General features: G+C 36.5%; 1 protein-coding gene across 2 annotated transcripts in view; it reads left to right on the top strand.

Moving 5' to 3' along the window:
- gabbr2 (gamma-aminobutyric acid (GABA) B receptor, 2) overlaps positions 1-15,129 on the top strand; it is a 341,109-nt gene that overhangs the window by 1,273 nt on the left and 324,707 nt on the right. Inside the window, exon 1 of one of the 2 annotated variants that reach the window (XM_015357533.2) lies at positions 5,540-5,835. The exons of the other annotated variant lie outside the window; for it this stretch is intronic. Coding sequence (XP_015213019.1) covers positions 5,593-5,835 — 243 coding nt within the window. The 5' untranslated portion in view covers positions 5,540-5,592. Of the gene's footprint in view, positions 1-5,539; positions 5,836-15,129 lie in introns of those variants that run through there. 2 annotated transcript variants of the gene reach the window in all.

Raw genomic sequence — 15,129 nt, forward strand, 5'->3', positions numbered from 1 at the left:
GCACACCGCAGCCAGATCTTCTTAGTATTGATGCAGAAAGACTTCAGAGATAAAATAGAACAACGTGACATCCTATCCCCAAAACAAACTAATCAAGAATGGGACTGAATCCACACTACCGGCCATATACCCTATACAGTACCTAGCTTAACACAGAATAGATAAAAATAAAATACCTGCGCAAACGTCATGGCAATTTCAAAATCTTGGGAATTATTTTGTAGATTACTTTTGGTTAAAATAACTAAGTGACATGAAAAGAGACTTAAATAAACCGAATACAGGTTTTAATTTCTGTGAGGAATGATGTATACAACACATCGAAATATTGTTAATGGAAACGTTAAAGCACCGCAAAACAGAAAGGAAACATTTAACTTTTCTTCCGTTAATCGATGTAGAAACGCTGATGTTTTCAATTGCAATCAATTGCTTAATTGCAACCAATTATAGACATTTGTAAAAAAGATGTCTACATTTGCAGGGATTATAAAGTCACAATGCTTTCCTACAGTATAGTATATGCTGGTGCATGTCGTATTTTCAATATACTGTCCTTTCAAGATCCTTTTAGTCATTTTAATAGATATGAATGATTCCTGTAAATTCGAGTGGCTATGAAACATTTATCCTTTTATCGTACATTAAGAACGTTGCTTAAAAATTACTTGACTTTCTTTTTAATGCCAAATGTGCTGTTTACAGTGGACGCTTGCCACCTTCATCAATAATCTATTTCAGTCACGATTTATATTATTTTGTCACAAGCTTGCTGCTAATTTTGTTTACCTGAAGATGGCAGTAATTTCTTGTTCAAAATCTTTTCTAGTCTAGCCAGCACATCATTGTGAAACCATCAATATTAAAAGTAATCGAGAAATCTTGATCTCCTTGACATTATTATGGTGGTGACTTTTTAGAATATTTCTGCATCGAGGAATCGGGCTATAGCACATTTTATGTAACTTTGTCCATCTGTTATTTTGATTATGAAAAACGGGACGTACTGTAAGTAATTCCGGCCAACTTCATTCACCAGAGAGATGCCTTATGAGACTTCTGTCTCAACAGATGGTTGGAAAAATATCACAGGTGATTAAAAACCATGACGAAGTTTCCTCATCAGAATAACCACATGGCCATCGTGTTTAGAATGACTGGAGAGGACTCGTTTCCTCTGGAAATTATCAGCATCGTAGAATATTTTTGCTCATTGCACTTACTGTATCTAGTGCTCGGGTAAAATGGAAATTTTAGGGCCACATTATCCGATTAGAAGATTAATACCATTACGAAAGAAATATATACTGTAGATCACTTTTTTTAATTGATGACATTTATCACAAATTTAATTCTCCTCACCCAATATGAAGGTAAAACTGATCTAAAAAAGAAACAACACATTTTTTTAGTTCTCGACATTGTCACAGTGAGCATAAATGACTGAAAATTACTGAAAATAAACCATTGACCAACAAAAATTAAATCAACCAGTCAATAAACCAATCTCTGATCTGGTATGTAGTCGAATTGAAGGTTTTTTGCAATGTTAGCTTTCCTTGCCATCTTTATTATTACAATCCAATTAAGTATGTTTAATGAAACTTATGTTATGGTTGTGTAGAGCATTTTAAAGGTGCAAAGGAACATAATTACCTTTAATTTAGTGGAAAGGCAGTCTTAGCCAAAAAGCATTTAATAAATGTCACTAAAAGCTCACTTGAGGTCAATTAAGAAATTCATGAGGTATATGGCCTAATTGTTAAAAATGCAATCATTATGGTAGTGGGCTTTGAAAATCTAACAGAAATTGACAGTGCATGGAATGCAAAGGTGTTGCTGAAACTTTTCATGGCTTAGTAATTACATTGCATTCTCTAGGAACCCATGCCGTTAAATTAAATATTCTTTATATTCCTTTGTCTGTTTTGTTCATCATTAAGATTATTTATAACGTGTAATATATTGGATACTCATCCAGAATTGGATCTTTGTCTTGGGAAGGGGTGAACTTTAATGGCTTTGAAGGCTTGCAAAATGAAATTCATTTGAATTCCAACAGTATTGGTACATGTCCAATATTGAGTACAGTAATTAGCCCGTAGTTTTCCCAGATAAATTGCAATTGACATTTAGCCTGTCAGTCCTGTACATTTGAAATACCTATTAGGAAAGTGCAGGTCGGACTTAATCCTAGAGGTATGTTTTAACAGAGAGTGCATAGTTCAGTGGATGGAAGTGGGTTAATTTAATAAAATGCAAACATTTTGAAAATGGATGAGTTTAGAGTTACAGTATTTATTCCTAGGCTTTTCTATCATGGACTTTACTCCAAAAAAAAAGTACAGAGGGGCTAAGAATCCTGAATGTGTGACTTACAGTACGTTCCTTTTCAACCATTCCATCCATTTTCAAAACTCTTCACCCCAGTCAGGGTTGTGGGGGAGCCAGAGCCTATTCTGGCAAGCAGAGGGTGCAAGGCAGGGTACACCCTGGGTGGGATACCAGTCCATCACAGGGTGCAAACACAGACACAAAAATTCACACCAGGGCCATTTTTACCAGAAGCCAGTCAACCTACCAGTACGTGAACACAGGGAGAACATACAAATTAAACACAGATAGCACCCCAGGCCAGGACTTGAACCCAGGTCCCCAGTGCTGTGAGGCAACAATGGTCACCACTGTTTTAAGATAGCAGCTTTGTGCCTTTTTTATTTTAATACCACAGAACCTGAAGTTGGTGAGAATTCCACTCAGAAGCTTCATGAGGGCATACTATTCAAGTGCGCGATGATAGTCTTGCAATGTTCACTTTACATATCGAAGCAGGAGAAAAATATGGTTGCAACATGGAAATCTAACATTGACCTGATCGTGAAGAATTGAGCAATTCTTTTTTCAGTTTGATTCTGACACATCTGGTAGCATAGTCTAGAATTTAAAAAAGGCCATGTAAGTAGGCAGGGTGATCCAAACTCTTCAATATCCCTTCACGTTCTGCGTGTTCTTTCATTTCAGTTTATCTTCCGCTTCTTTTAGCTTGAGTTTTCTTTTATCAGGATCACCTTTATAATCTTCCTGTACACTGAATTACTTATTGTCGCTGAAAACAAAACCCGCAGACTGTGATTCATATGCCTTGGGATCTCCACACAGTGTCCAGTATCTACAGGTGTACAGTATGTACAGAAAAGTTAATTTGCAGAGACAAGATATACTGTAAGTACCACATACCAGGTACTCAGCAATGCCAAGTAGATGTTGCACATGTTGGTTTCTGTTCTTCTAGCTTTCATACTGTATTTGACAACATGTGGTGATTACTGGCTTTGTGTAGCATCTATCTGATGTATAGCTTGGAAGACCATACAAGTCCTGTTTGTTCTAGAGGTAGTTCTAGAAAACACATACTATCATCAGAACAGTGCATACTACACTCAACAACTCTGCCGGTCACATAAAGTCTCAGATGACTCTGTTTTAGTAGCTTCAATTGATATGTGGGGGATTTAAAGAAGAGGAACAGGAATACTAGTCATAAGGTTAGACCTACAGTAGATCACAGAAAACAAACCTTTTAATTTACATCTAAGGTTATGGACTGGTTGGTAGCTGTTCCTGTTGCAAAAAGGATTTACTATACTAATAAGTGTGCATTGACTGTGGACATTGATTTTCTACTAGTTCCCACAGAGGAAACATGCATAACATTGTGAATTGGAGCACGGGATGCAAAGTTGTAAATGTGTCATGTTATCAGAATCATGAGGAATGTAGCAATAAAAAACTAGAAAGAACTACAAACATTTGATGGAGAAGCTCACTTGTTTAATAACCAACAGCCTGTAATATCACTATATAAGTAAAACATAGGTTTATTGCACTGTTTTATTGTTTATTGAGTCAAAGAATCTCAGAAGACTTCATCAATGTGAGAATAATTCTATTAATATAACTATGGGTCTAAAGTAATTTTTTATACATTTTAAGGAGCCCCGGGCTACAATACATTATCTCCTGTGATTTTCTTTCCCTATTCACTTTAGAAACTCTGAAAGGGGCAAATGTTTGTTTGGTGTCTGGAGATTATTTGCAGACTAGGGCTGTTTGTTCTCTAAAATCCACCCTTGGCATCTTACACTGACCTCTCTGCAGCCCCAGGGAATTATAATTAACATTCTATTGCATTATGTCTAAAACATTTACGCTTTCTCCTAAGCAAAACACATTTTGCTTTAGAGCGATAATTTACTGAAGAAATACATCTCCTTAATATTCCCAAAGAAATGTGGCCCAAGCCGAATTCAGATGTACAAATGATACTCGTAGATTAATGTATAAAACATAAAATTCATTACTTTGTGTTGAATAATATTGCTTAGAAATCCCAGTGCTGATTGCGGTGATTGACCATAAAGTGTAACAATGTATACATGATTTATGTAGCTTCTCATTGCAGATATTGAGCATGACAGATTAGTTGCTGTACAGATCCCGGCGATCAATAAGTAGTATCAGAAGCTGTGTGTTCATTTTTATTACTCTTTTTCATCAGGTAATCTAATTGAAAACATTCGTATTCACTAGAAATGAGATCCATTTATACCTTAGCAGCAAGCTGTGGGAAATACCAAGTTAAAGTGCACAACAGCAGCATCCCACAAATCTCTGGGTGGGAATGTAGAGACCAAACCACTCCTTCACTTTGCTCTTCTATGTTTACGGAGGTAATTGTGGAAAAATATGACCCCTGAAAGCTCAGAATAAACACGTCTACCTGTTCCTTTAATTTGACCATAATGCCAGGGACTAGCTGCATCATGGTTAGTAATGATCAACCTCCCTTTTTAATTGAAACGATAACATACTGTAGCCATACAGCTGTGTATAAAGGCAGACATGCTGGTAGCTGCAATACATTTACAATAATGCAAACATCACAGGATTAAGATACATTTTAGAGGTGCTTGGTTAGCTGATTTCCTGTAAGTGTTGCTTTAAAACATGTCTCAATGAAGAAAGTATTAAGGTGTAAGATAGATCTTAAAGGGTTATACAGCCATCTTCAATTTTATTGTTTAGAATGATTCTACAGCAGTCTGCTGTGTCAAGGGTATAATCCTGTGCTTCGTTCTTCATTCAATTTGTGTGTGAGATCAGGCCTTTCACAAATTCCCGTGTTTTGCCCTCCAGCAAAACACAATCCTGCCTGTTTAAAGAGGTACATACTGTATTTATCATACACTGATTAAAATGCCTCCATCACCTCTGAAATGTTTAAAGGTGTGGAGATGTTACATTGCTTTTATTTGTCCTGGTTTTAATGCAAGTAAATCAAAGGAATGCAGAGCTATCCACTGGCATTTACTGAACTGGTGTGCTAGGCAGATTGAAGTAATCAGCCCTGAGCAGCTCTTTATCCCTTAATCACATTCTCAGTGTATTCTCTAAGGGACAGACCCCCTTGCGGGACAGAGTAGCAACAGGCTGCAGGAGATCAAGCTTAAAGAAAGGCTTTAAGGGCTTTTATTCCCTGGAGACACACTGAAACGGGGAGACGTAGCAAGAACGAGGGTGCCAGAAGGTAAAATGGATGCCTGGACACAAGCGCTAAAGATTCTAGTTCTTTTTGTGTGGCTGAGGGGGCCCAAACTTTGCGAAAGTCCCCACACTCTCCCTGTCATGTGGATCATGCCCCTCACCAACTATCCTGGGAGAGGCAACCTTACGGCTGAGGTCTTACCAGCTGTCCAACTGGCTCTTCATCACCTGAAGAAACACCCATCTCCGTTTAAGAATTATGAAATCCAGTTTCATTTGGAAGATTCCCAGGTAATTGATTCCTTACGCATTATTAATTATGTGCTGCAGGCATTCTTATTATTAAGCAAAGGGAAATACTTTGTGGTTGAGTTTTCTGAGAAGTGCCTAAATGATCAAGGTGTCAAATACTGTAGTTAAATATACTGTGTGTACATATAAATCTCAATATGCAAATGGGCATTTTAAATTTAAGAAATGTATCTCTGTGTTTAACAAAACTTCACTGTACCAGAGCAGCTTGCATATTTGACTTTTCCAGTAAATGTGAGGTTTGAAAAAGTCCATTTTCCTTAAATTGCTTTAATTGAAGACTGTATTCTGTTGTTGTAGAGCAAATACTGATCATTAAAATCAAGGAATTTGGCTGTAAGGTCGGATTTTGTTGTAACTAACTGATGAGTGAGTTATTTCCATCAACTACTTTATATGAAAGGAAACATTGGTGATTTCATCTGTCTTAATGAGGGAAATGCCCATTTTTTCCATTTACCTCAAAGGACTACATTGGCTTAATTGCAGGTTTACAAAAAGTCTTATTTGACATCTCTGCCTTTATCTTTTCCACAGGTGTCATGGTTGTGTTTCATATTGTATTAGATTGTCAGGCTAAGCAACTGGCTATGCAATGGAGTAGGTTGCTGGGTTGTTAGAGTGTAATTGTTTGATATTGCTATTAAAAAGCTGTAGCAATAAAAGTAAAAGCAATAGTAATTAGAACAGGATTAGTGAAAGAATATGCAGTTTCACATACAGTCATTCTGACACTTTCTGTTTATCTATAGAAGTTATTACGTGAGGTTGAAGGATTTGATAACCTATTTAATTTGACTCCTTTTACCAATTGTGTTTTTCATGTAGAGGACAGAATCTCTTTATTATGTATAGTAGTAAAAACCTAATTACAGCTTTATACTGTCAAAACTCCTAATGGATTTACTTTGGATCCTACATTTTTGAGATGCAAAAAGTTGTGCTCACCAAGGCTATCAAAGCTTCACAGCATGCAGGAAGTGACAAGCGTTGATCTATGTCCAAGCTGCATGTTGTCATCTATCCTTTAAAAGTTAAATCATCACCTTATTTGTTAAAGGATATTTAAGGTAACCCATTAAGACAGGTGTAAGTGATGCTATTTGTCATGGAGTTGCTAATAAAATATTGGACATGCTCTCTGTTCAAGATGTTACTTCCTGCCACAGCAAAATGTAATAGAATCCAAATGATCTTGTTGCATAGCCTAATGAAAATAGAATGGCAGGCACTTAAAAGTGCCATCAGTAATATTACCTCTTATGTAATATTACTGGTTGTACATATGGCCTATGCTCAGTAAAATGAAATGAGGAGATTGTGCAGTACTGTATGCCAACTTCCCAACTTTCATTTAATTACATATAATTTCATATTTACAGTGTAATACCTGGCATTAAAAAAACATTACACACCTGAAAGCCCAGTGCTCTGACTTTGTTGAATAATCTAATGAAATTATTCAGTGAAATAGAACTGAGATATCAGTGATATCAGGAGAATTATTTTATTAGCCTGGAGAAAGATGTGAACATGAGTCTTCTCTGCTTTGCAATAATTCCCCTGCAAACTCAACAGATTTAACTATTAATATTTGGTCTTTGAAAAGCCAGCACATGCTTTGTTTGAAAAGCACTAAGATCAGTTAACACAGTGCAGTAAATGTACTTTATACTGTAAAGCTCTATATATTTACTGAAATGTATGTACTGTATACAGTAGCAATTTATATATACTGAAATTCCATGTAGTGTGCTACAGGTATAGTGAAGTTCCAACACCCAGACTTTATTCCTCTTCAAGAGGTGGTGTCTAGCAACAAATATGCATTATATACTATATGGAAATATAGAGGTCCAACAGGTGAGGTTACTTGAGATTGGATGTGCTTCCTTTTGTTACTTTTTTACAAAGTAGCGTCAATAATATTTAATTGTTCAATATGTATCTTTAGACTTTACTGTCCTGAGAAAAAGAATAATTTAGGAATAGCTGATACCATCGTTTTTCTATTTGTTTTATGGTGCACAATAACCTACATCTTGCAATTGTAACCACACACTGCAATCTTCTGTACTGTAAAAAGACTTGAAAAGGCAATGTGAAATAATGGGTACAGATCACATTTACCCCGGGTAGCACAGATCATTCACCACAGCATTTCTTAAAAAATGCAACATTACATCTGAAAGGCTTTGAAGGTTAATGCAAGGGGCATTTTGACAGGTTTGTCTGTGATATCCATGGAGAAATTAGTCTAATGGGTCATTCCTGTTTTGAGTTTCATGTACATTATAATTGATCGGCAAGTGGCTGAAGTGCATTCTAAAAGGAATTTAAAACCAGAACTGGAAGGAAGTATTTTGACAGTAAGGTAAGACCGAGAAGCTAACTTGGCAATGTAATGATGTAGTGTGGTTTGAAGGATGATGCTTACTGTTTTAGTAAATGGAAATTTTAGAAATCCATTTCGAACCACAGGTAGTCAGTTAATGATGTTTTGTGTTTGCTTGTTTGCTTTTTGCTTATTAGCCTGTGGTCTCACATGCCTGTATTTCAATTTTCATAGCTTATGAAATTGTTTTGCCTAGAGTGGAGCGCTGACATTTTCAGCTTGATGCTTACGTTGCCCTCTCAAGATTAGAAAGATTTCAGTCGTAATTTCATAATACAAGAATGATAGGAGAGGGGTTTGTTGGCTACACCACTATATCACAAATGCTGTGGTAAGACATTTATTTCTGTTGTGGAGCTACTGTGACCTTAAAAAAGTAATTTCAGCTACTGACTCAACTCTTCGCCTGACAGTTGTCACAACCAAAAGCAATGCTGAAAAGCTATTAGAAAAACAAATGCGAGAATCACTTGTGCTGTCAAGCAGTGACACAGGTTTTTTTTGTTATTGACTGCAAATCTACTGGCTTGCTCTTGGGGGATGCAAGAAAATGCCTCTTTATTGCAGAGAGTTGGGTGTAGATTTTATTTAGGCTCGTATAAGCGGACGTTGCAATCAGATTTCCTCCTGAAATTGTGCTGTTGTTGCATTTCTTTTTTGCTGAAAAGGCAAAACCAAAGCAATGAAGAACAATCTTTTTAAAATGTCTTTCTAAAAGTTAAATGCATTCACTCAAACCAAGTTTGTCAGGTTGTTAAAACACATACTGTAGAGTTAAAATTGCTTGCATATTTATGCCTGTAGCCCCAAATAATGTACACACTGCACATTCAGTCTCTGAAATGTTTCCATGCATAATTCTTCTCCAAATGATTCAACTATGTGCAACTTATTTGAAGAAATTAACCCAAGAAAAACATTATTGTCTTGGATGTCCATTGTCTTAGATGATATTGCCTCAGTTTGAATGGTGAAGAGAAAAAGTAGGCCAGAACAGGTTGTGACTGCATGAAAATAAAAATGAAAACATCTACCCTGATCAATTGAATACAAAAAAGAATTGTGCTTTGTGATTTTGTGTATGTCTGTTTCAAGCTTCAGTTCACAACTATATATTTTTTTGATAGGGCAAAAGGGCACAGTGGCACATTAGTTAGTATGGCTGTCTTGTAGTGTTGGGCCCTGGGTTTAATCCCTGGGTTGCTATCTGTGTGGAGTTTGTAAGTTTTCCCTGTGATTACATGGGTTTCCTCCCACAGTCCAAAGACAACATATTAACTGGTACAGTAGGTTAATTTGCATCTGGATACAGTACATTGGCCCTGGTGTCAGTATGTGTGTTTGTGTCTGTGTGCCCTTTGATGGACTGGTGTCCTGTCCAGGATGTATCCCACATTGGATTATTTTTAATTCTACATTATGCTACATTTTCTTTATTTGTAAAAGACATGCCAAATTTTGCAGACAAAGATTCAGGGACATTGAACTCTAATGGCTGAGCATTGTACTGAATTATAGCAACAGCCTGCAGTAAAAAAACAACATCTAGTGCAGTACTGTACCTCAACCCAAGAACTGAACCTCAGTGTTTTTTGTCAACTTGTGATATAACTAGGTTATTAGGGATTTTACTTTATAACGGCAATCCCTCTAGCACACAAAACGTCATAATCACACAGTTCCAGAGCAACCAGAATTGACAAGACAATTAGAAGTCTGCTTTTGTTCATGACTGGGCCATGAATGAAAACTGTCTCTTTGAGAAAGAGAATGTGGTTGAGCTTTAACTATACAATATATTGCAGTAATGGCTTACATTGCTCATAGCTTAGATTTCCATGAAGGTTTTGTTCAGCTAAGCAGAAAATATTTCTGAGGTAGCTTAAGTCACACCATCAATATTAAAAAATCAAATTTAGCTCAAACTATAATCACATTGTAAATCATTTAAGCATATTAAAAGGACGGGTTTTAGAATGTTTTTGTGTTAGATATCAAATTATTTATACATTTTTAAGTAATATTAATTTGTCATAGAACTACATTTATTGGGTTTGCTACAATAATACTCAAACTTCTGAAGCATTGTTGTGTAACACTTGAAAGGTAACAGAATATTTTTTTTCTGTATTCCTACCCATTGCAGGGAAGATTTTTCCCAGGAAATATGTTCTTTTTATGTTGCTCTGTAAGAGTTGAGGAGAATGAAAAAGATGAGATGGTCTTAAAAATCGTTTTGTGCATTTTTCCCTGTAAAAAAGCACATTAAATATTCCTCTGATCTCCTGCGCTTTTAGACTTTTAATGAACCTCAAGGCAGAAAGAACAGTAATCTGTCTAGCAGCTTTTGTCTTATGATGAATTACAAGTTACTTGCCCCTGGATTAGGGAAATGTTATTTGCATACATTACTTTATCAGCAGTGGTGCTGCTCATTTTGCTGATAGATTTCAGTAAGAGAGGCTAGAACTCCCTAGCTTTAAAAAACAACAACAAATTTTATGTTATATAACACCTGTAAAAGTAGCATCTCAAAGCACTTTGTAGTGGGTATACAACAAACAGTTAAAACAAAAGAAAACAGCTACAGTATAAGGACAGCAAATTACAAAATAAGCAGATAAGAAACACAAGCTGTCTTGAGGGGACTGAGAAGTAAAAAATGGATTCAGAACATGTTCTTAAGTTTTATCCAAAAGAAACGACGAGGAAAATATTTTTTCTGTGCCCAGTTTAAAGTTGATAAAGCAGATGCCTCTTTGTTCCCTATCTATTGAAGAGTGAAATCCAGGAACCTTTTCCACCAGAGCCTGGGTTATGTGATCTCAAAGATATAGGGTAAAGTATTGGTATAATATTCTACAACAGTCGACAGCAACATGTCTGCATCTGAATCAAGGAATCAAATATTAAAAATCAAATTGGTGCGTTAGGATGAAGTGAATGAGTCTCTAAGAGTGATCAGGAGAACAAATGAAGTCAGTTACCATCTCACAATGGCTGTGCTCTGAAACCATAGCCTTCACCCGGTTACTACTCATGGCTGGACTTCCTTTTTTTTAATCCTGTACTGTTATTGAGCTCAGTTCTTAAACCTTTTAAACATGTCTCAAATTACCGAGATGTTTAGTTTCAGTCGCGGAGATTCACAATACAGGAACTTGTTTCAGCTACTGACAGCTCAACAGCTTTGGAAAGTGTTGAACTGTTTCAGTTTGTTCAGATGTTTAGTCAGGAATTTAGGTGAAGTTCTGAATTACTAGCGATACATATGTATCGTTGGTCTATGGAGACACGATTCTCGTTCTTTAAAAATTTGGTTTACAGTGCTTCTTCCTCTGAAATAAATTGTACAAGAGGAAATGTCTCTTGATGCTATCACTACAGACCTACCCAGAGAGGCTGCGGTGGTGATTTTATTTAAATATTACTCCCATGCAATGGCTGGTCTTTCTATACATACTGAAAGAAATGGAAGAAAAACCTTTACAGATCTCTTATTTTATATTTTATTGACATCCTATTTCATATCTTTGCTGAATGATAATGTACGGAGTTTTTGGGGGAGAAAATGGGACATTTGGATCTATTCTCCTGAGTTTTGTTTTAATCCCATATCCAAAACAAATATGTCTCTAAATCAGTTTGTGAGTAGAAGTGTATCCTTCTCTCCTGATATTGACAGGATATCAATGCTGTTCAGGTGGCCCAAGGTAACAGAGAGAAGCTTCTAAGCATAAAAAAAAAATAATTGAAGCCACACTGTCCAATGACAGTTAAATTTCAAATTAAGGTAAATTTGAAAACGCACCAAAACTGGTAGTTTCATTCCAGTATTTAGAGCCTCTATTGAAAAGATTTGACAAGATTTCTTGATTATCTGGGTCACCGAGTATCTTTTGATCTTCTGTGTAATGGAAAATAACTGAGGAAAGAAGGCATTGCATTGCTGTAAGTAGTGTTCAAACGAACAGAATGAAATGGCTCAGAATAAGCAGAAATTTACGCAGTAATTAGACATTTTGCAGTAGAAATGGCCTGTGTGGGTAATTAATGTAATGAAGAAATTCATTACCTTAACACAATCTGACTTTTTCACTTGCAGCACTTTTTCATAACGTTTCCCAGACTCTTGTTTCCTCGACTAATGAATATTAAAGGAGCAGTCCATCACTATATTCAAAGAACAGCTTTCCGAAAATGGACAAGAAAAGTAACATTTTGAAAGGTAGCATTACCTTAATACGACATTTTCTAATTCGTATGCTTCAGTTGTTTTAAATAATTTTCCTTTGGGAAAAATTAACGTATTTCTTTAAAGTTAGGACATGCACACTTAAAGGTAACTTTTGTTGTTTTAAATTGTATTTCTAAAATAACTAGAATAAAATAACAAGAACAAAATAACTCTCTGTATGACTTCACAATACTCAGAATATTGAAACTACTGCATCATCATGAAATATAAATGAAATGTTATGTTGAGTATATAAAGATTTTTGACTATCACTATTGACTTTTCTACAATCTGCACACATGCTAAAACATTTCATGTTTCAGTAGAAAGATCAAGGTAAATTCAAAATTGAAATGTGATAAATGAAATTACTCCTTTAGGTTTTGACTGAAAATTAATGGAGTTTCCTGTCAGAATCCCTAGTTCTATATTCCACTTTTTTTTAATCTGTCTTTTTCTTTTCAAGATATGTAATCTATTTTTTATATTATGTACAGTATATACTTGCCAAACTTGATCCTTTAGATTAATGGTTAATTTTCCTAGTGCAAAATAAATTGTTTACTGCATATAATGGTGGGCTAAACTAGCAGATTGAGTCTAAATTTTGTGACCCCATTTACTGTTCAACCACTTGTCAGTGACAGAAATTGACTAAGGGAAAACATTCATACATGCTTTTCTCTCTTCTGTCAAATGTTTTGTCTTACCCACTATGAGCATTGGCCACTAAGAATGGAGATTGACATTTTTTTAATTAATATTTGACCACTTTAATGAATTCATGCAAACTTAGTAAAGTAAATGGCAATGCAACAATTGATTCTTAAGACATGATCAATGAGAAGGCTTTCCCTCTTCGTGCTTTCAAGTTTCAAACTTTTAAGTTAGTAAATATTCTGTATTCCAAACACACACCAATTTAAATTACACAGGCTATTAGAAAACACATAGGCAATACGGAATATGTCAAAGGAGGGCTTTGAAATGCTGTGATAAAGAGATGTACCATTTTAGAGAAAAAAAAATATTTTGAAAGGAATTGTTTATTTATAGAAATGTGAAATGGAAAACATTTGTGTTGTCACCTACTATGTAGCTGTATTATTGTTATTTGAAACTTTAGTATACATTACTGGTTTAGTATGAGTTTCACTCATTGTGTAAGGCTTTGAGGATTAGAATAAATCCAGTCCTTGTGATCTGGAATCCTGCTGGTTTTCTATGTCTCCTTAAATTATAAACAGCTATTTACGTGGGAGAAGTGTTAAGGTTTAATTGGACCAATGTCTTCCTTTTCCACAGCCTTAAGATGTAGTCTTAATGACATCCAAACATTCTCTGGTTTCTTGACACCCAGATAAAGTTTTGGGAACCTCTGGAGTAAAGTATATATGATACAATGATTGATATTCTTCACTTGTGGATTAATAAACCCGCCTACTGTACAGTACCTCTTCACTTTACTTGACCTACTGTTCTTAATTTAAATATTGCCCATTGTAGTAACAATATCATTCTGAATGATGTTTTGGAGGGTAATTATTTTTAGTATAGATAATTCATAAGGACTGCATTTTGTTTTTCTGCCTTTCTGTCCCCTAAGCTTGGTTTGCCTTTGTCAGCCAGTGAAGGTGGCAGACATGCAGTATTCCTCACTTCCTTTTTGTTTGCATGAGTTGATTGGTGCAGAAACTAGGCCCATGAGTCATTATTGAATTAGCGTACTGATGTTGCCTTGAGCCCATTTCCCTTAGAAGCATTGGCAGTAGCATCATCTGTGGGACACCTGTGCTGCTGCTTGTGGGAGATCTTTCCCCTTGTTCAAGCTGCCTGTCTCTTTTATTATTCTTTAAACGATTGGAAATATCAGTGTGTGTGGCTTACTGAGGAGTGTCAACAGCGATAGGTAAAGGAGCATCAGCATGCTGTCTTTCCCAAGGAGGAACGGAATATTAATAAGCAATAACTCTGCACTTGTCAGCCTGGTAATTATGTTAAATCCTATTTAATTCCTCTACAGAAAAGAAAACATGACAATGGTAGCTTAGGGGGAAGCCATCCCCAGGGTCAATTTTCAGCTCGCCTTATAGAAATTTGGTTACAGTGTGGACTTCAAAAGGCTGCTTACGGATTACGAGTTGGTCACGCCTAGTTTACACCTAGCAGGAGGCCTGGGCTCCATTTGGCCACTGTGTGGAAAGCACACAATTGTTGATCGCTTTTAGTGATACCTGCAGAATTTGGAAATCGCCGGTTGAGTGTTTTTCATGCTTGGATTACATTGTGGCTATGAGCCCTGTAACTGCAAACAGGGGATCATAAGGAAATGTGGGCTCATCGACAGACAACACAGCCCTTACTGGAGATTCAGCACCAATTAGAGGAGAGGTGCATGCTTCACCGACAGTGCTGCAGGCCTGCGAGCACTGAGGAGGCTGAAGTGTTGGCAGAGGCCTGGCTTGCTATTGCCTGGCTTGGATTCTTGGGGAATCCTGGTCAGCTAGTGTGACTGTTACGGTTCCGCGTAGGCTCGTGGCCTCGCCGCTCCACCCCGCGAGGGAACCAGCCGAGTGAGCTAAAGGAGACCCCCCTCAACCCGGCGGCTGAGGTCCCTGTTACGTGCAGGGAGGTCGATGAC

Source organism: Lepisosteus oculatus, chromosome 10 (assembly GCF_040954835.1).
Source record: "Lepisosteus oculatus isolate fLepOcu1 chromosome 10, fLepOcu1.hap2, whole genome shotgun sequence".
Classification (NCBI taxonomy): Eukaryota; Metazoa; Chordata; class Actinopteri; order Semionotiformes; family Lepisosteidae; genus Lepisosteus; species Lepisosteus oculatus.